The following is a 21,921-nucleotide window of genomic DNA, read 5'->3' as shown; positions in this document are numbered from 1 at the left end:
TGAGAACATGAAGAACAAGATTTGCATTAAACGTGCAAGAATGATTGCAAATGGGGAGAGGAATGAGAATGGAGATACAAGGAAATAGATGGCAACAGAAATGAAACATTCAGTTGGCAAGATACAGTTGGCAAGATTCGGTTGGCAAAAATTCAGATGGCAAGGTATAATTAGGGATACTTCCTATAAGATGGAGGGGAAAAAAAGAAAAAATAATAACTAGACAGGCGTGGCGGCACATGCCTATAGTCCCACCTACTCAGGAGGCTGAAGTGGGAGGATCAGTTGAGCCCAGGAGGTTGAGGCTGCAGTGAGCCATGATAGTGTCATGGTAGTGGTAGCTTGGGCAACAGAGTGAGACCCTGTCTAAAAAAAAAAAAAAAAAAAAAAGAGAGAAGAAAAAGAGAAATAAGTAAGAGGACCAGTTTGGGTGACCCAACATCCACATAAAGCACAGTCCAGAAAGAAAATAAAAGAGGAAATGTAATCATCAAATAAATCGTTCAAGAAAATTTTCCTCTACAGATGTTAGATTGAAGAGAAAGCATAGAGTTAAATGAGATTGGAGAAGCTGTCAGGGGTTAGATCATAAAGATTACATAAGGCTACTTTAGGGAACCTTTGCTAGAGTGAAACTTTTCTCTTTTCTTTTCTTTTCTTTTTTCTTTTCTTTTCTTTTAGACAGGGTCTTGCTCTGTTGCCAGGCTGGAGTGCAGTGGTATGATCTCGGCTCACTGCAACCTCCACCTCCTGGGTTCAAGCGATTCCACTGCCTCAGCCTCCTGAGTACCTGGGACTACAGGCGTGGACCACCACGCTGGCTAATTTTTTGTATTTTAGTGGAGATGGGGTTTCACCATGTTGGCCAGGATGGTCTCGATCTCCTGACCTCGTGATCCGCCCACCTGGGCCTCCCAAAATGCTGGGATTACAGGTGTGAGTCACCGCGCCCGGCCTAGAGTGGAACTTTCTGTTCAGAGTGGTTCTCCAGGTTCTCCTTCACAACTCGCCCACTGGGGAATTTTTACATAACCTTCAAGAACCAAGGTAACATCACTTCCTCAGAAAGTCATCCAGGACCCATTTGCCAAAGTAAATGGTTCTTGCAATATGTCTGTATACAACTGATTGCATTATAGTAGATTATTAGTGTGAATTTCATCTGCTAGAAGGTGTGCTACTTGAGGGCAGAGTCTGGATGGGGCTCATTCATCTTTAAATTGATAATGCCTGGCACAAAGTGCTAATTCAGTCTTTTGGTTTGGCTTCATATCAAGAATTTCCCAGTCCTTAAACTTTTATTTATTTATTTATTTAAGAAGGAGTTTCACTTTTTCACCCAGGCTGGAGTGAAGTGGCCCAGTAATTACAAATTTACTATCCACCATCCCATGTATTGGAATCAACCTTGTACAGTGGATCTGAGGCAGATTCTCAGTTGATAAAGCCACCCTCACACAATTCTTTGGGATCTTGCCTCACTGTAACCTCTGCCTCAAACGATTCTCCTGCCTCATCCTCCTGAGTAGCTGGGATTACAGGTGCCCGCCACCACGCCCAGCTACTGGTTTTTTTTTTTGTAGTTTTAGTACAGACGGAGTTTCACCATGTTGACCAGGCTGGTCTAGAACTCCTGACCTCAGGTGATCTGCCCACCTAGGCCTCCCAAAGTGCTGGGATTACAGGCATGAGCCACTGCGCCCAGCTAGTCCTAGTCCTCAAGATTTAACACTTCCCAAATGGTAAAAAAGGTGAAAATAAGTGAAACCTATTTTTTGTGCAAGAAAACTGTGAGTGTGAGAGTAAGGTAGTAGCCATCATGTTCATGTGCTAGCTACTAACACACTTTATCGCCAATGCTCACAGCCACCCTACAAGGTAAACATTAGAATCTCAGTTGTACAGATAGAGAAACTGACCTTGTCATCCAAAGTTACACACAACCAGTAAGTGCTCTGACTTGAAACCCTGGCACCTGCCTCCAGAGGTCGCACTCCTAGCCACTTCACCATGCTTCGTTAGTATTCTTGCAAATATTTTTCGACTACAGGTGCTTCATATTGGTTAATTCATTTCCAGTTCAATAGTGTCTGGCTTCAATAATTACGAACACTACCGCATTTACCCACTGTGAAAAATAATTCACTCTTTCAAAGGGCCTGTATAAACCTAATTTTCTAATTCACTTTTGTGTCTTTCAGTTGACGTACTCCCTACATTTTCTATTTCTACATAAGCTTCCTTTCTTTCCTTTCGTAGGAATAAATGGAACTTATTTTAAGATAGAGGGGGGTACAACTGTATGGAATATAGACTCATCTTTTTTCACTCTCTCTCTCTCACAGAATGAAAAAGGACACCATGATATAGCAGCTGAGGTGGTGTATTAAGATAATGGGGGGGCAAAAAAAAAAAAAAAAAGAAGGAGCCTTGCTCCACCCCTGCCCCGCCCCCGGCCGCCTCCCGGGGACTCAGAGTCCTGGAAGGCTTTGCGGAGCTACGGGCTGGGCGGATCGCTGCCCACAGGGAGTCGGGAATGCCAGGTTCCAGCTGAGCAGCAGTCGCCCGCCGGAGTGCCAGTGGCTCCTTGGAGGTCGAGTCCAAGGACGTGGCTTGAACCTGGGAGGTGGGGCGCAGGAGTCCACGCACCGGGGATGGACGCGCCGGGTGACCTGGAGGGCCCACGCGCACCAGGAGGTGACCATGAATTGCGTGGCCGGGAGCCCGGAGCCCAGCGGCGGCTTCGGGCCTGTCTCTTTAGCAACGACTGAATTGCTTTTAGCTTGATTCTTTTCCGAGAGATTGGAAAAGGCGGGGGCCTGATCGTGGGGTTCGGGCCAGCGTTTCTTTTCTCTCTGGACGTGGCAATGTTCCAGGACTGGATGTGTGTCACGGTATCTAATGACTTTCTAACCTATGCCTCTGCTTTTAAGTACTGTGTGTTTAATGCATTCAAATAAGTATGCCATTAGGCAAATGTAAAACGTTACCTTTCAAGTACCCAGTGTTGTTGCCTTTGTTTTTAACTTTCATTTCCCTTTCTCATCTACTACAAACAATGTACAAAGATTCATAAGACTTCCTCATATTGCACAGATTTTTTTTTTCCTTCTGGACTGCAATGGCAACCTCTGACAAATAGAGCAAAGCAAATATATTTTTCTTAAGTTTTTCCTAAAAACAGTTTAATTTATAAATGGCTGATGGATTTGCTTGGATATTTGGAACTCTGAGTAATTGATTTAGTGTTTTTAAATGACAATTTAGCCCTGGAAATAAGTGTTAAATTAGCTGATGCAAAAGACTAGTAATTAGGGTAAGAAAAGTATTGATTTGTGAATTTTGGGACTTGTCTATCCAGAAGCATACCATTGTAAATATTAATTCACCAGCTGAATGATTTCGCTTGTTTTCTCCTACTTACACTTCATTTGACTTCAATATTGCCTGAGAAATCTTTGTGGGTTTTTTGTTTGTTTGTTTGTTTGTTGATACAGAGTCTCCCTCTGTCGCCCAGGCTGGAGTGCAGTAGCGCGATCTCCGCCCACTGCAAGCTCGGCCTCCCGGTTCCCGCCATACTCCTGTCTCAGCTTCCCGAGTAGCTGGGAGTACAGGCGCCCGCCACCACGTGCCCAGCTAATTTTTTTGTATTTTTAGTACAGACGCGGTTTCACCGTGTTAGCCAGGATGGTCTCTATCTCCTGACCTCATGATCCGCCTGCCTCGGCCTCCCAAAGTGCTGGGATTACAGGCGTGAGCCACTGCGCCGGGCCAGAAATCTTAATAAGTTAACATTACATGCTTGAAACATTGAGTTCATGTAGCATATGATTCAAGTAACTTGAGAAAATAAGGACATTATGCTTCAGAGAGCATCACCCTTTGGAGATCACCCTGCCACCTCATCTTTCTTGAAGGGTTATTAAAGACCAGAGAAACAGACTTTAAAGTGAAGGCGAAACAGATCAGATAGCTTGATGATTTCTGCATTTAAATTCTAGTAAAGAATAGTATGTAAATAAAAGCAGTATGTTTTCAAAACTGCAGTAATGTACAAGGATCGTGTTCCGTTTGATCAAATGTGCTATATTCAAAATAGCCCTAAGCTCAGCAAATAATATCTTCAGAGTGCAACACATGTGCACAGAAATCACATTTGTGTACTTTGATGAGTAGTCTCAATTATATACCTAATTGCTGCATGTTTGCATTCAAGGTGATGATCCTGCAGGAAGTGCAGGAGAGACTCCCAGGTGGCTTTCGAGAGAACAGGTTTTTGTACTGATATCGGCAGCTTCGATGAACTTAGGTTCCATGATGTGCTATTCTATACTTGGACCCTTTTTCCCCAAGGAGGTAAGACATTTTTAAATCCTTAGTGTGGGGAAAAGAAAGAGAGATCAGACTGTTACTGTATCTATATAGAAAGAAGTAGACATAAGAGACTCCATTTTGTTCTGTATTTGAGATGCTGTTAATCTGTGACCCTACCCCCAACCTTGTCCTTGCAAGAGACATGTGCTGTGGTGACTCAAGGTTTACTGGATTTTGGGCTGTGCAGGGTGTGCTTTGTTAAACAAGCGCCTGAAGGCAGTATACTTGTGAAAAGTCATCACCATTCTCTTAATCTCAACTACCCAGGGACACGTACACTGCCAAAAGTCGCAGGGACCTCTGCCTAGGAAAGCTAGGTATTGTCCAAGGTTTCTCCCCATGTGATAGTCTGAAATAGTCTCGTAGGAAGGAAAAGACCTGATTGTCCCCCAGCCTGACACCCGTGAAGGGTCTGTGCTGAGGAGGACTAGTATAAGGGGAAAGAAGGTCTCTTGGCAGTTGAGATAGAGAAAAGCATCTGTCTCCTGCCTGTCCCTGGGCAATGGAACATCGGTGTAAAACCTGATTGTTCTGTTTACTGAGATAGGAGAAAACCGCCTTAGGGCTGAAGGTGGGATGTGCTAGCGGCAATGCTGCTCTTTATGCACTAAAAAGGTTTATGGAGATGTTTGCATATGCATATCAAGGCACAGCACTTTTCCTTAAACTTATTCATGTCACAGAGATCTTTATTCATATGTCATACTGCTGACCTTCTCCCTATGATGATCCTATTATCCTGCCACTTCCCTTTTTCTAAGATGGTAAAGATAATTATCTATAAATACTGAGGGAACTCAGAGACCGGTGCCGGCGCGGGTCCTCTGTATGCTGAGCGCCGGTCCCCTGGGCCCTCTTCTTCTTTCTCTATACTTTGTCTCTGTGTCTCATTTCTTTTCTCAAGTCTCTCCTTCCACCTAATGAGAAACGCCCTCAGGTGTGGAGGGGCAGGCCACCCCTTCACTTAGGAGCTCTGTTTTTCTTTTTTTTTTTTTTTTTAAGCCGTTTGAATTATTTTATTTTATAGTATATAAAATGTAAAAATCTACATATAGGACAGATGGTGTATAGAACTCCAGCCAACAGAATACTTCTTATAGAATGCTTGATACCAGGAAAAAAAAATCCAGTCAGAAAGAACATCTTCTTGGGAGGTAATTCACCTAAAAGTAGTTGATCTTCTGAGAATTACTTTGCTTACCCTGTAGTCTGATTAATCTTTATTTGGTTTCTGCAACTGAAAAAAAAGGAGTGCACTGAATAACTGAGATTCAAATATCACTGCAATAGGTCTGTGTTAAGACAGTAACTATTTTCTTGAGGTTTTACCCACATTTTAGAATTAGGACGTTTTGATTCCTGTCCCCGCTTCCTTTTTTTTTTTTTCTTTTGAGAGTTTCGCTCTTGTTGCCCAGGCTGGAGTGCAATGTTGCGATCTCAGCTCACTGCAACCTCTGCCTCCCTGGTTCAAGTGATTCTTCTGCCTCAGCCTCCCGAGTGGTTGGAATTACCGGCGCCTACCACCACGTCTGGGTAATTTTTGTAGTTTTAGTAGAGGTGGGGTTTTGCCATGTTGGGCAGGCTGGCCTCGATCTCCTGACCTCAGGTGATCTGCTCACCTTGGCCTCCCAAAGTGCTGGGGTAACAGGTGTGAGCCACCATGCCCAGCCCCTGCCCCACTCCATATTCCCTCTTTTAACTTGAATTTCTTATGGACTCTAGCAGCAATGTTTATGTAAGGGAGGAATTCTGATTAATAGGGCTTGTTCCTTCTAGGCATAGACTTTTATATGGCGTTAGGATTTATTGACACAGATTCAAAGATTATAATCCCTAGAAAGTCCAACTGGATTCTAGATGTCAATAGGATATAGTATGAAATGAATATGACTGGCTTGGAGTGTAGACAACATATCCATGTGTTTTATTTTGTTCTTTTTGCCAGATCCTTGGTTCACAGTGCAGTGGCGGCTTCATAGTCCTCCAGCTGCCTTTAAAACATGTAGTCCTTCGTTCTGTGTGATACAAAAGAAGATAAAGTGGCTTCTCTGCTAAAGGAACAATATTGCCATGTACTCATACAGTGCTCTCTGGCTTTTAGTACACATTACCCCTTATTTATCCATTTGATCCCTGCAACAACTGCATACAGAATCTTGAGAATCTCAGCATGTTGCAAATGAAGAAACAGTCTCAGAAGCTGTGACTTGCCCAATTCAATTCTATTAAGTAGAGGTTTAATGAGTTCCTTCTCTAGAGCAGGCAAAGCATGGGATGTGTTAGGGTAGAATAAAAAAATCAGGGAAATGGTTCTCTCTTGTCCACCCATTGGGAGTGAAAAAATATGGGGGAAAGAAAAGGTTCCAATGATTTGGATATCCCTTAAGAAAAGGATTTCCAGAATGTTATAAGACTGTTTTTTTTTTTTTTTTTTTTCTGTTTTTACATTATCATTTTCTTCTGGCTTCCCTCTATCCATACTAATGTTATAAGATCCTCGAAAGAAGAATGGTTAATTGTGTCATACATGGAGTGGGGATAGGAGAAGAAAGGGCGGTACTGAAAGGAACTCTCAGGATAAATTTAAGATGGGCCTTTTTTTTTTTTTTTTTTTTTTTTTTGAGGCAGGGTTTCACTCTGTCACTGAGGCTGGAAGTGCAGTGGCATGATCAGGGTTCACTGCTGCCTCAACCTTCCAGGCTCAAGAGATCCTTTTGCCTCAGCCCCCTGAGGAGCTGGGGCACAGGCAGTGCCACCACGCCTAGCTATTTTTTTTCTATTTTTAGTAGAGTTGGGGTTTCACCATGTTGCCCAGGCTGACCTTGAACTCCTGAGCTCAAGCGATCTGCCCACCACGGCCTCTCAAAATGCTGGGATTACAGGTGTGAGCCACTGCACCTGGTCTAAGGTGGGTCCTAAGAAATGTTAATTCTTATAGTGAACAGAGATGGAGGTGTTCTAGGTATAGTCACAGGAATTGCAGAGTGAATGGCATGTTTCTGGGGAACAGCAGACAGCTTCTTGATGTGGCTTGAGCCTGGGGTGAAGTAAGGTCTAATAGGAGACAGTGGTTCTGAGGAGGCAGGCCGGAGATAGAAAGAAGGGCACTTGTCAAGGACTTAGTCAGTGGGCAGTCATCAGAGGTGTTTGAGCAAGACAAAGCAGTCTGGCCAGACTTGGGATTTGTAAATAATAATAATAATGCTAGGCACAGTGGCTCCCACCTGTAATCCCAGCACTTTGGGAGGCCGACGGGAGGATCACCTGAGGTCAGGAGTTCGAGACCAGCCTGGCCAACATGATGAAACCCTGTCTGTACTAAAAATACAAAAATTAGCCAGGCGTGGTGGCACGTGCCTGTAGTTCCAGCTACTCAGGAGACTGAGGCAGGAGAATCGCTTGAACCCAAGAGGCCGAGGTTGCAGTGAGCCAAGATCGCGCCACTGCACTCCAGCCTGGTCACAGAGTGTGGCTCTGTCTCAAAAAAATTTTTTTTTTAAATAATAAGAGCCTGTGGAATTGAGATGGAGAAGAATTGGAGTAAGTGAATCAACCAGTGGGAAGGGCATTTCCTAGCTCAGCTGGAACTCAGTGAGTGCAACTAACGTTAGTTTCCTCTAAGTGAATAGGGACAAAGGAAAACCAGGCTATGGGTGTGTGCTTTTTAAGCTTTTGACTGAGTGTTTTGCTTATAGAAAATGTTGACTAAAGAAAAAAGTCAAGCTTTTAAAGAATTAAAGTTCATTTTATTCAGGAGTCTTACTGAGGACTACAGGCTGAGTATTTCAGTTCCCACCTCATATACAGGTGGTGGAGATTCAGTACGCGCAAGGTCACATCAAAGTTTAGGTGTAAGAGTATATCTGGTTATAGATTACGAATGTACCTTTGGTAATAGTTTATAAAAGCATAATCACAACCCTGTTAGATGTTATCTTATGTGTATGAAAAGGCAAGGCTGGGGCATTTATCATTTAAGGAATGTAAAAGCTCAGGCAAGAGATGTGGGGGGCCATGTGCTCTATCCTGCTCTGTCTTCAACTCATCCCTCCCAAGAGCTGCATGTTGTCACAGAGTCAGGGGTTTTGTGACATTGTGCTGGCAAGCAGAAGTGAGCAAAATGTGACTTCTTATATTTGCTACTTTGTCTCGCCTCGCAGAGGGAAGGCAGAAAGAAAGGAGACAGAGGCAGGAGAGAGAACATTCTAATTTTAAAAGCTGTAAATATCAAGAGCAGGCTTTGACTTTTCATTTCTGATTAAAATCTTATGGTCAACAAATGCATTGGTGAAGCCTCACCCTTCCTCCTGCATGTTCTGCCATCTTTCTTATTAGCTAAACTAACTGGGCAAAGGAAAAACAGTGCCTTTCTTAAATTCTGGTGTGGGATTCCTACTTCTGTTCATCATTTTTCTTGCCACCCTCATCCTCGGTCAGAGAACCAGAAATTGCTTATTTATTAATTATTTATTTATTGAGACAGCCTCGCTCCGTCATGCCCAGGCTGGAGTGCAGTGGCATGATCTCGGCTCACTGCAACCTCCGCCTCCTGGGTTCAAGTGATTCTCCCACCTCAGTCTCCCAAGTAGCTGGGATTACAGGTGCATGTCACCACACCCAGCTAGTTGTTTTGTATTTTTTAGTAGAGATGGGGTTTCATCATATTGGCCAGGCTGGTCTTGAACTCCTGACCTCAGGTGATCGGCCTGCCTTGGCCTCCTAAAGTGCTGGAATTACAGGCATGAGCCCCTGTGCCCGGCCTAGAAATTGCTTTTAACAGCTGTTTTTGCTTTCCTAATGTGAAGCAGGATCCGTGTTCCAAAAATGGCATTTGGCTGCTGCCGTAGCATGTGGTTCTAGCACATCCTGTGTCAGCATTCCATTTCCACAGTGAATATGGGAACATGCACACGATGGAAACTGTAATGGCTTATGACCTTGTAACCTTTGCAAGTCCCTCTCCTCATCTATAAATGAGGCCAGCTAAAAATACATCCCTTATTTAATTGTTGTTAGATACCATGCAAAATGGCACTTAATAGAGATCCTGGCTCATAATGAGGGTCTAGTAAGTATTAATTGCTATATGTATTTATATGTTTTCTGCTAGATTCTAAATTAAGTACTTATTGGAACTATTATGCATTGATAATGTAACTTGACTAATGAATGTTTGTCTTTCTTTTCTTTCTTTCTTTCTTTCTTTCTTTCTTTCTTTCTTTCTTTCTTTCTTTCTTTCTTTCTTTCTTTCTGTCTTCCTTCCTTCCTTCCTTTCTTTCTTTTGCTTTCTTTTCTTTTCTTTTTCTTTTTCTTTTTTTTTTTTTTTTTTTTGAGACAGAGTCTTGCTCTGTCACCCAGGCTGGAGTGCAGTGGCACAATCTCGGCTCACTGCAACCTCTGACTCCTGGGTTCAAGCAATTCTCCTTCCTCAGTCTCCTGAGTAGCTGGATTACAGACATGTGCCACCACACCTGGCTAATTTTTGTATTTTTAGTAGAGACGGGGTTTCACCATGCTGGCCAGGCGGGTCTCGAACTCCTGACCTCAAGTGATCCTCCCACCTCGGCCTCCCAAAGTGCTGGGATTACAGGTGTGGGCCACTGTGCCCGGCATGAATATTTTTCTTATGCCTTAATTGACTCCTTTCACAACATTTTCTTTTTGAGGAACCTGACCCATGTGTAGTAGAAATGTAGACCTCATGTTCCAGTCGATGTACAGCATAACCATTTGTTACAGTGCCATTAAAGGTATTTTAATGAACTCTCTCGTATCCACACCGTTATTTACTGTGGTTATTAGTACATGGAAAGGGAATGGCTAGTTATGAAGCCCAAGAATTAGGGGCTTAAATCTTTCCCAAGCCATTACTGTGGAGCTGTGGGCCCATCCTCTCTGCCTTCACGCACCACCAAGTGCTTAGGGACATTTCTGAGGACTTTTCCTAGAGTAAGAGAGAGGCCCTTCCTAAAATTTAGCTTAGAACAACAGAGTTCACTTCTCTGGCTTCCTGTGGTATGACGCTATGAGAAATGTATGGTTTATTTAAAGAGGCACAGTCTGACATGGAAAAAAAATCCTTGAAAAAGACAAAGATTGAATGATGATAGTATCTTTACATGGGAAGGGATGGAGAAAATTTTTATCGTAAATTGTACTTAGAGAGAAAAGGTAAAGGCAATCATGGTTGTAGAGAATGGATGTTGAAGAGTGCAAAAGTGTGTGTGCACGTGTGCATTTCTGTATTAATTATGAAGTTATTTGCGAAAATCCAAAGCTCTGCCTAAAGGATGGATCTAAACTGGACTCTTCTGACCATAAATATTCACTGCTGGTACAATGCCTTATATATACAAGATGGTCAATATATGACAGTTCAGGCTTTCCCTTTGTAGTATGCTAAGTGGCCAGTCCTATCTTAAAGAAATTAAACTCGTATTTTGATTCCTTAAATTTCTATAGCTAGAATCTGATTTAAGGATCTGCCGTAGTTCCAGGACTTGACAAAGTTTTTTAAACTTTCTATTTTTATATGTGAATGTAGTTGTGTATCACAGTGGTAGCATTTGAAGTTCGAAAGAAGTAGATTTAGGATAAATATTACCTGTAGCAAATCTTAGGAGCTCACTGATAGAATAGGCTATAAACATTAGTAACTGTAATTGATGGATGATAAACTACCTTGGCTGTTTCAGGAGAACGTAGAATGTCAGGGGAGCATCTCTCACCTGTGTTGTTGATGACAGGAAGGAAAACTGTCTTCTCCAAACTGTCAGGTAATTGGTATTACTGTCAGAAACAGAGACCTAGACTGATTGGGCCTTGGTCTGACCCATGTGCCAACTCATGGAACTTCCTATTCTTGAGTTTGAAGACTGGCCAGCGTTTTTTGTTTGTTTCCTATAATTAAATGTGATACCCAAAAGGAAGTGTGTCTAAATCAGCTGTTTCCTCGGTCCTGTGACTATGCAATAGAGCCCAAATTTCCTTAACCAAGGCATTTTTTGTGTTTGTTTATACACTCTAATTCTGACTTTTGCCAGCTAAAGCTAACAATTCTTTATAGGCATGGTGAGTGAATTATTTTCATGTAAGAGACTATGGTTTACTATCTAAACTATTACTAGTTTCCCTTCCTTCCCCACCCCATTTATTTTAAAAGAATAATCTTTTTGAAACTGATATGCAGATAAAGTTCACAAGATGATGATGCTCTGATCTATTATTCCCATTTTTCCATATTGATGCTAATTTTTCTTTGAAACTTTGTTTCCATTTCTATTACTTAAAGGCTGAAAAGAAGGGAACCAGCAATACAATTATCGGTATGATCTTTGGATGTTTTGCTTTGTTCGAGTTGCTGGCATGCTTGGTATTTGGAAACTATGTAAGTATAAAGTTCATATGCACATCTTAATTTTTAAAAATTATATGATGAATTATTTTAGTTTACTAGTCTAGAATTTGCATCGATACTGAAATAACCATGGTTATAATTTTATAAATTGTGCCACTGTTGACAGTTCCCTCCTCAGATTTGATTGATTTTTAACTCTTTCCATGTTTTTAAGCAATGAGTACTGTCACTATATTAAAGAATTATAATATATTCACTGTACATGTCTTTCCCCATCCTATATTTTCCAATACAGTGGATTTGTTTCTATCAGTATAGACTTTCAGAAGTCATAAATTTACCACTCTTCTTTGACATTTATTATAGCTTGTACATATTGGAGCAAAATTTATGTTTGTAGCAGGAATGTTTGTCTCAGGAGGAGTTACAATTCTCTTTGGGTAAGTCATTTTCTGATTATATTTGGGAGCTTGAACAGATTTTGTAATCTATTGTTAAAGGTTCTTTAAGTCAATGGTTCCATTATTGTCTGTCAAATGCATAGCATGTGACTAATGGCAGAAGTTGAGTAAGTAGAGAACAGGGATAAATGGCATTGATTTTAAGGAAACAGGCCTCTGGGGGATCTCCTTGATGCTTGCTACTGAACTTATTCATTAGGACTCCTGTGATTGTGAGTGACAGAAACTTAACTCACTTTTCTGAGTTACGGAAACGTGCTAGCTTTAGTAAAAAAGTGAATTTCTTTAATAAAGTGTCAACTCAAAAAATATCAGAATACAGATTTGAAACGATGTCATGAGACATTTTTCCTCTTGTGATTTGAACAAGCTCTCCCCTTTAGGTGGCAAGGTGACCCCTAGCAGTTTCAGTAGAAAGTGCCAGTTGCCTAGTAGTTCCTATTAGAGTCACAGAATGAAGCCCCACTGACCTGACCTTTGCTGATGGCTGTAGCCAGGGGGAAAGAATGTTCTGCTTGACCAGGCCAGGTCACATGCTCAGTTCAGAGCATGGAATAGAATGGTTTCCCCCATTGCTACTTCCCGAAAAAGGAAAAATGAGTGCCAGTGACAAAACAGATGTGAAAGTTCTTAAGCTTAGAGTTCTTAAACCAGCAGCGTAATGCCAAATAATATGGAAGAGCTTATATAAGTACATGGGAACACAGAGGAATAACAGTATAGTAAGATTATAATGAAGTAAACTCAAGAAAACTTTTTTTTTTTTTTTTGAGACGGAATCTGGCTGTGTTGCCCAGGCTGGAGTGCAGTGGCCGGATCTCAGCTCACTGCAAGCCCCGCCTCCCGGGTTCACGCCATTCTCCTGCCTCAGCCTCCCGAGTAGCTGGGAGTACAGGCGCCCGCCGCCTCGCCCGGCTAATTTTTTTTGTATTTTAGTAGAGACAGGGTTTCACCGTGTTAGCCAGGATGGTCTGGATCTCCTGAACTCGTGATCCGCCCGTCTCGGCCTCCCAAAGTGCTGGGATTACAGGCTTGAGCCACCGCGCCCGGCCAAGAAAACTGTTAAATGAAATGGGGTTAAAAAATTTTTGGAAGGGTCTTTTTTTTTCTTTCTTTATTCCTTTTTTTTTTTTTTTTTTTTTTTTTTTTTGGTTTGAGTCCTACCATGGGAGAGATCTGAAACTGAGTTCTTTCTTCTATATGGGTCTTGTCAGAGTGATTCTACATGTTATTCTTCTTTTTCTTTTCTTTCTTTTTTTTTTTTGAGACGGTGTCTTGCCCTGTTTCCCAGGCTGGAGTGCAGTAGTGCGATCTCGGCTCACTGCAACCTCTGCCTCCCAGGTTCAAACGACTCTCCTGCCTCAACCTTCCAAGAAGCTGGGATTACAGGTGCTTGCCACCATGCCCAGTTAATTTTTGTATTTTTTAGTAGAGATGGGATTTCGCCATGTTGTCCAGGCTGGTCTCCAGCTCCTGACCTCGGGGCATATGCCTGCCTCGACCACCCAAAGTGCTGAAATTACAGGCATAAGTCACCACACCGATTCTACATATTCTAGAAAGGTTTATTTGGTACTATCATCTGGGGGACCAGTTATATCGCAGAACAGGGCAACTAAGCTGTTGTTATGACTCAAATTGTTACCAAAAAAAGAAAAAGGGTAATTTTCTCCTACTGAAAAGACAGCAAAGCAACTCTTTTTTAAAAAATTATATTCTAAAGTGATTTATTCTAATAACTATGGGTGAGGTACTACTCTTTTTAGTGAGTACAGTTAAAAAGGAAAGAAATGAAAACTAGCTTGGCATTTGAGAATTGTCTTATTCCTTTTTAGTGTATTGGACCGAGTTCCAGATGGACCAGTATTTATTGCTATGTGTTTTCTAGTGAGAGTAATGGATGCAGTTAGCTTTGCTGCAGCAGTGACTGCATCTTCTTCTATCCTGGCAAAGGCTTTTCCAAATAACGTGGCTACAGTATTGGTATGTATTTTATAAGTATTTCCCACTTTCCTTTGAGCGTAGGCCAAAATCTTTGCCCTTCCAAGTTAAAGCTGGGATCCATTCTTCTATACTTGCATTTCTGTACTCTCTGTATTATTGTTGCCTTTCACCCCGAGTTCGACTAGCAGCAAGCCTGTCAATAAATGTAACACTGGTGTTACTTGGGTGCTCTTCCTGGTTTTAGAATTCCCTGAATGGGCAGTTTGACAGGTAAATGTGGTCCAAATCAGTCATTCTTTTTACCACTTAAAAAAAAAATTTCCTTGGTAGTTTTTTTTGCTGTCTACCTGTAGCCTAGATTGTGGTTGAGCTGCCTGAAGCATTCCTCTGCCTTAGAAAAAGAGTTATCCCTAGTGGCAAAATAATCAATTAATACTAAAGTCCTTCCTCCGCTTTCCCCAGATTTATGCACGGGATCTTAGAAATCATCTCAAAGTCCTTAAGTGCTTCTGCACTGTCTATCTGAGGATGCTTTTGCATTTTGACGTAAAAATCCAAATCCTGGTGGCATCATATTGACATGTGTTTTTGTATACTGCTTAGATGCTTATAGAACTGGTATTAGTGACATATCAGATTCCCATCCCATCCATAGGCAGCTGCCTCTCTGACCCCCAAGAAGTCTTTTCTATTATAGCTCTCTCTCTCTGGGCCCATGCGCTTCTGAAAGACTCATATCAGAGTCTGTATGGCGCCCTTATAGCGTTTAATTGCTCTCTTAGACTTTAGAATCTAATCAGCTTAGTAACAAGGACTCCCTTATTTACTCATTTAATACTGTAGTTTGAAAAGTTTTACTATCAGGTAAACGCTTTGCTGTGTAAATACTTATTCCCACTTTTTGTTAAGCATTTATGTATATAGCTGGATAGGTTTATGTTAGATTCTGTTGCCATTTGGCAGGTATACAATTTACATTTCCAGAAAATATATTTCTCTGGAAAGGGAAGAAAAAAAATATATTTTTCTGAGAAAGGGCTCAGAAGAACACTAGTCTGTTGATATGCCCTATAAGATAAGGGTTTATGGCTAAGCAGGTTTGGAGAGTGCTGTCTGCTGCCTCTAACTTAGAGATGCCTAGTTCACATTAATGTCTTCAGACCTTGAAAATCCTGGAGTAGGATTACTTTATTAGATGTTCTACAACGCACTTTAACTATGGAACCACTTTTTTCTATCTTTTCTTTCTTTCCTTCCTTCCTTCCTTCCTTCCTTCCTTCCTTCCTTCCTTCCTTCCTTCCTTCCTTCCTTCCTTCCCTCCTTCCCTCCCTCCCTCCCTCCCTCCCTCCCTCTTTCTTTCTTTCTTTCTTTCTTTCTTTCTTTCTTTCTTTCTTTCTTTCTTTCTTTCTTTCTTTCTTTCTCTATCTTTCTTTCTTTCTTTCTCTCTTTCTTTCTTTCTTTCTCTTTCTTTCTTTCTTCTTTCTTTCTTTCTCTCTTTCTTTCTCTCTCTCTTTCTTTCTTTCTTTCTTTTTCTTTCTTTTTCTGAGACAGGGTCTTGCTGAGTTGCCCAGGCTGGTCTTCAATTCCTGGGCTTAAGCAATCCTACCACTTTGGCCTTCCAAGGTGGCTGGGATTATGAGTGTGAGCCACCACGCCTGGCTGGAACTATTTTTTTTTTTTTTTTTTTGAGACGGAGTCTCGCTGTGTCGCCCAGGCTGGAGTGCAGTGGCCGGATCTCAGCTCACTGCAAGCTCTGCCTCCCGGGTTTTTACGCCATTCTCCTGCCTCAGCCTCCCGAGTAGCCGGGACTACAGGCGCCCGCCACCTCGCCCGGCTAGTTTTTTGTATTTTTTAGTAGAGACGGGGTTTCACGGTGTTAGCCAGGATGGTCTCGAACTCCTGACCTCGTGATCCGCCCGTCTCGGCCTCCCAAAGTGCTGGGATTACAGGCTTGAGCCACCGCGCCCGGCCTGGAACTATTTTTTCAAACAAACAAGACTTGTTGATCTCTTAAAGAGCTGGTATTCTGTGGAACACTCTGGAAAGCGCTACCTAATAAATTCCTGCGATAATGATAATAGTCCATTGGATCTTCTGATCAGCAAGAGACACCAGTGTTGCTATACCAAGTTTCTGTATAAAATTGCAGCCAACAGCTAACACACTAACATGGTAATTGATCTGGATGGCCTTATTGTGATTAAAGAATTTCAGTTTCTTTTTGAAGTGTTGAAAGTTATTAATAGAATACTTTTGTGTACTCTGTAAGGTCTGAAGATATAAGGTTGCAAGCCACAGATCTCTGTTTAAGGTCCCTAAAAACTAGATTGATTTAAAATGTTGCAATATCTATAGTGGTAAACCCTTTTTTTCCATAGCATTGTTTTGTTTAACTTTAAACAAAATAATTTTATATTGTACAAAATTCAAAAGTTACAGAAGGGAACATAGAATATAGTAAATATATTCTACATATAACTGTTACTCAGCCTTTGTATACACACCAGTTGTGCAGGTGCCCAGCCCTCCATCCCCTTAGGGAAGGCAACAGATATTGTAGGTTTCTTCCAGAGAAATTCCACATATATGTATGTACACACTGACACACACACACACACACTGAGAAAGAGAGAGAGAGCGCAAGCGAGAGAGCATGGTTTCCCTCCCCCTTTTTTCTTTTTATTTTTTTACTTGGACAGGACTATTGCATTATCCCTCTTTTTTCTTTACACAAATGGTAGCATACCATATGTACCATTCAGCACCTCACTGGTTACACCAACAATGAAATCATCTTGGAGATCTTCCTGTACCTACATATAAGGAACTTTCTTACTCTTTACTTTTCTTACTGGCTGTATAGTATTACACTGTGTGGATATAACCTGGTTTACTTACATCGTTGATCAATATTTAGATTATTTTCATCTTTTGCTATTGCAAAACTCTGCTATAGTGCATAAGCTTATATACATACCATGTCACATCTACATGTCTATACTTATAAGTTAGTTTCTTACAAGTGGAATTCTGCGTCATGAGATATGTGCCTTAATTTGCCAAATTGCCAAATTGCCTACTGGTGTTCACTTGCTAGCATAGAGCATTCGATAGGAAATAGGTGAAAATTGGTATCTTGTGGTTTAAATTTGCTCATTTCATTTCTTTTAAAAAGTGAGGGTGAACTTCCAAAATATCTTTGTATTCCACTCTATGTGTCAACAGTTTATTTATAGCATTTGCCCATTTTTCTTTTCCTCATTGTAGCTCTCATGATGTATTTGGGGAATTAGTTCTTTGCCATTTTTTTCTCTGTTCTTCATTTATCTTTTGATTTTTTTTATGCATAGTTTTCATATTTTCACGTAATCAGATTTGTCAATCTTTTTTATCTTCTGGTGTTTTATGTCACAATTACAATACCTTCCCTATGATAACAATTTTTTAAATACTCCCATATTTTATTTTTCTAATAGTTTTATGATTTCAATATGTGCATTTAAATTTTGAGTCCATCTTGGGAGTGTGTGTATGTAAATTATGAAGAAGACAGAATTTCGTTTTTTTAGATAGTACCTTGTTAATTCTTCAAATGAAATATTTAAACTGATTTTTTCTTTTTCTCATTTTAAGGGAAGTCTTGAGACGTTTTCTGGACTGGGGCTAATACTAGGTCCTCCTGTAGGTGGCTTTTTATATCAGTCCTTTGGCTATGAAGTGCCCTTTATTGTTCTGGGATGCATCGTTTTGCTGATGGTACCACTGAATATGTATATTTTACCCAATTATGGTAAGTCCACACTTATGACTCATTTTAAGAACCTTAAATATATGTTTATACCTTTGTAAGAGACCAGTTTACCAGATATTGTTTTATTTTATATAATCAAAAGTAGCTTTTAAAAATAACTGATTATTTTTTCAGTAATGCAGGCAATTAGTTTATATGAATTTCTGTAAATTAAAAATTCTTTCCAACCTTTAGAGCTAGCGAATATTTAACTTCTGATCATAAACCATTACCATATGCTGTGTCTATGAGAGATTTTCTTGGACTAAACTAAATATCAAAGCCAGAAGTTTCTGTGGGCCACACATAGCCCAGTGTTCCTAGAAGGCTATAAGCTAAGAGAATAATGCCCATCCTTCTTTCCCAGTGGTCCTTGCAGCTGTCTTCACAGAGTAGCTCAGATACAAGGATGTAGATTCAGGTGTTCTCTTTTAATAGTGTTTTTAAAAAATTATAAACTGGGCCGGACACAGTGGCTCATGCCTGTAATCACAGCGCTTTGGGATGCCAAGGCTGGTAGATCACTTGAGGCCAGAAGAGGAGTTCGAGACCAGCCTGGCCAACATGGTGAAACCCTGTGTCTACTACAAGTACAAAAATTAGCTGGGCGTGGTGGTGCACACCTGTAGTCCAAGCTACTTGGGAGGCTAAGGCATGAGAATCGCTTGAACCCAGGAGGTGGAGGTTGCAGTGAGCCAAGATTGTGCCATTGCATTCCAGCCTGGGTGACAGAGCGAGACTGTGTCCGCCCCCCCGAAAAAATTATAAACTGGTATTTAAAAAAAATCTCTAGGATTGATAATATTAAGGCTGTAAATGTAGATTTAAGTATTCCCAATTAATACTACTTTTAAAGATTGTTATTATTTGCTCAGGTACAGTGGCTCATGCCTGTAATCCCAGCACTTTGGGAGGCTGAGGCGGGTAGATCACCTGAGGTCAGGAGTTCGAGACCAGCCTGGCCAACCTGGTGAAACCCCGTCTCTACTAAAAATACAAAAATTAGCCAGGCATGGTGGTACATGCCTGTAATCCCAGCTACTCAGGAGGCTGAGACAGGAGAATTGCTTGAACCCAGGAGGCAGAAGTTGCAGTGAGCCAAGATCACGGCACTGCACTCCAGCCTGGGCAGGAGAGTGAGACTCTGTCTCAAAAAAAAAAAAAAAAAGTTATTGTTTTAGAAGAGTTTATAGATAGATGATGCTAGAAAATCAAATAAATTTTAAAAATTACTGATATCGGCAGAATTTTTTATTTTATAAGTTCTGCCCATTTCTTTACCACCTTTTAGACCCATAGACGATGTGGCTTTAGCATTGGGTGGCTAAGAATCATTCATTATATCTGCTCACCAGGTCCCCTCTCCTATACTGCTCTAAAAAAAAAATACTTCTAAAATAGAGTCATGGATGTGTCAATTATCTTATTAAAATCTTTAAGGTCTAGTAAGTTTAAGAGATCTATTGTACATCATGGCAACTATAGTTAATAACAACATATTGTACACTTGAAAATTGTCAATAGTAGATTTTAAGTGTTCTTACCATTAAAAAAAAGTATGTGAGGCAAAGCATGTTAATTAGCTTCATTTAGTTATTCCACAATGTATACATATATCAAAATATAATGTTTTATACCATAAATAGAGACAATTTTTACTTATTTTTTAAAATAAAAAATCCTTAAATCCATGAAATGTGAACTTTATCCTGAAAGCCATTGGGAGCTATTGTTAGATTTTTTTTTTTTTTTGAAACGGAGTCTGTCACCCCGGCTGGAGTGTAGTGGTGTAATCTTGGCTCACTTCAAGCTCTGCCTCCTGTGATCAAGCAAATCTCATGCTTCAGCCTCTCAAGTAGCTGGGAGTACAGGTACATGCCACCACACCAGGGTAATTTTTGTATTTTTAGTAGAGACGGGGTTTCACCATGTTGGCCAGTCTAGTCTCGATCTCCTGACTTCAAGTGATCCTCCCATCTTGGTTTCTCAAAGTGCTGGGATTATAGGTGTGAGCCACTGTGCCTGGCCTATTGTTAGATTTAAGTAGAAGAGCCATATGATCTGGAATATCTTTCTTCCACTCTACCTAACTCTTACTTATCCTGCAAAACTTGATTTTATTACCTTTTTGGGGGGCGGAGGGGTTTCTTTCTTTCTTTTTTTTTTTTTTTTTTGTGAGACAGTCTTGCTCTGTTGCTCAGGCTGGAATACAGTGGCGTAATCTTGGCTCATTGCAACCTTTGCTTCCCAGGTTCAAGCAATTCTCCTGCCTCAGCTTCCAGAGTAGCTGGGATTACAGGCCTGTGCCACCACACCTGGCTAATTTTTATATTTTTAGTAGAGACAGGGTTTCACCATGTTGGCCAGGCTGGTCTCGAACTCTTGACCTCATGATATACCCACTTCAGCCCCCCAAAGTGCTGGGATTACAGGCGTGAACCACTGTGCCCAGCCCTTTTCTGGGGAGTTTTTCTAAACCTTCTCGATCACTGGACTAGATCTGGTGTAGGTAGTGCCATAGTGCTCAGCATTTTTCCTGCCCCCTCACACTTGAGGACAACCCTATTCCCCATCTCTAACAGTAACTTCCTGTGGCAGGTTTTGTCAGCCAGGGAGTCATGTCCCTTCAAGCAAGTACCCCAAGTTTTCATTACTTGGTCTTCAACAGCTTAATTATACTAATTATGTTTCATTTTCATGGATGTTTTAATATATTCTCACTATGACAACTCCTTTTCTCACCCTGGATTTTAGGAACAGGGACTATTATGCAATAATGATTTATTTTTTACCATAAATACATAATACTTCTTACTTTCACAATAAATGTAACCAATTAAAATTGGAATCTTTTATCATTTTTAGTTTAAAAGTGACTAAATATCCTTAGTATATACAATTCAAAAATCACACCAACTTGTCTCCCTGCCTGCAATACCTCACTGAGCCACACAGTGGTGTTTCTCCTCTTTCTAAGTCCAACTACATCCTGTAGTTTCTGTAGGAGCATCAAGGATGTGCTCAGATTTATTTCACCATTGAATACTTGGTTCATAATTAAGAAACTAACACCAGCCAGGCACGGTGGCTCGTGCCTGTAATCTCAGCACTTTGGAAGGCCAAGGTGGATGGGTCTGGAGGTCAGGAGTTCGAGACCAGCCTGACCAACATGGTGAAACCCCGTCTCTACTAAAAATACAAAAATTAGCCAGGCACGTTGCGTGCACCTGTAATCTCAGCTACTCAGGAGGCTGAGGCTCAGGAGAATTGCTTGAATTCAGGAGGCGGAGGTTGCAGTGAGCCGAGATCGCGTCACTGCGCTCCAGCCTGGGTGACAGAGTGAGACTCTGTCTCAAAAAAAAAAAAGCACACACACACACACACACACACATAAACAAAAAAACAAAAAACAAAAACAAACAAAAACTAACACCAAGGTTTCACTTTATCTCTTATATCCTGAAAAAATCTAAGGATAACACTTAAAATAGTTGAACCACACTTCATGATGTTTTTGCACTTTGCTCCATATTTGATCGTGATTCAACAAGTATTTATAGACTAATGAACTGTGTAGGATATTGTGGGAGAAATGGGGATAAATGAAGGCTGTCATGGCCATCAAAGAGTTTCCACATCCATAAGTGGGAGGCTGAGGTGGGAGGATCGCTTTAGGCCAAAAATTTGCGACCAGTCTGGGCAATGTAGGGAGACCCCATCTCTAAAAAATTTTTAAATTAGCTGGCTGAGGTAGTGCACATCTGTAGTCCCAGCTACTTGGGAAGCTGAGGCAGGAGGATCACTTGAGTGCAGGAGTTGGAGGCTGCAGTGAACTATAATAACACCATTGCACTCCAGCCTGGGTGACAGAGCAATACACTCCATCTCTTAAAAAAAAAAAAGCTTTCATGTCTGATATGAGTTTGCTATATCCCCACCCGAATCTCGCCTTGAATTGTAATAATCCCCACACGTCAAAGGTGGGGCCAGGTGGA

General features: G+C 41.1%; 1 protein-coding gene across 11 annotated transcripts in view; it reads left to right on the top strand.

Annotated features, from left to right (window-relative positions):
• Positions 1-2,473: 2,473 nt before the first annotated feature.
• SLC18B1 (solute carrier family 18 member B1) overlaps positions 2,474-21,921 on the top strand; it is a 30,066-nt gene continuing 10,618 nt past the window's right edge. For 5 of the 11 annotated variants that reach the window (XR_013416039.1, XR_013416038.1, XM_077998648.1 and 2 more), the window contains exons 1-6: positions 2,474-2,697; positions 4,217-4,356; positions 11,666-11,761; positions 12,098-12,171; positions 14,028-14,175; positions 17,770-17,926. Coding sequence is in view for 9 of the 11 variants with exons in the window: in XM_077998648.1 (XP_077854774.1) it covers positions 2,655-2,697; positions 4,217-4,356; positions 11,666-11,761; positions 12,098-12,171; positions 14,028-14,175; positions 17,770-17,926 (658 nt within the window). In the remaining 2 variants the exon portion in view is untranslated. 11 annotated transcript variants of the gene reach the window in all.

Source organism: Macaca mulatta, chromosome 4 (assembly GCF_049350105.2).
Source record: "Macaca mulatta isolate MMU2019108-1 chromosome 4, T2T-MMU8v2.0, whole genome shotgun sequence".
NCBI classification, from domain to species: Eukaryota; Metazoa; Chordata; class Mammalia; order Primates; family Cercopithecidae; genus Macaca; species Macaca mulatta.
The sequence above is the reverse complement of the archived record's forward strand: the minus strand, read 5'-3'. Positions and strand labels throughout refer to the sequence as shown.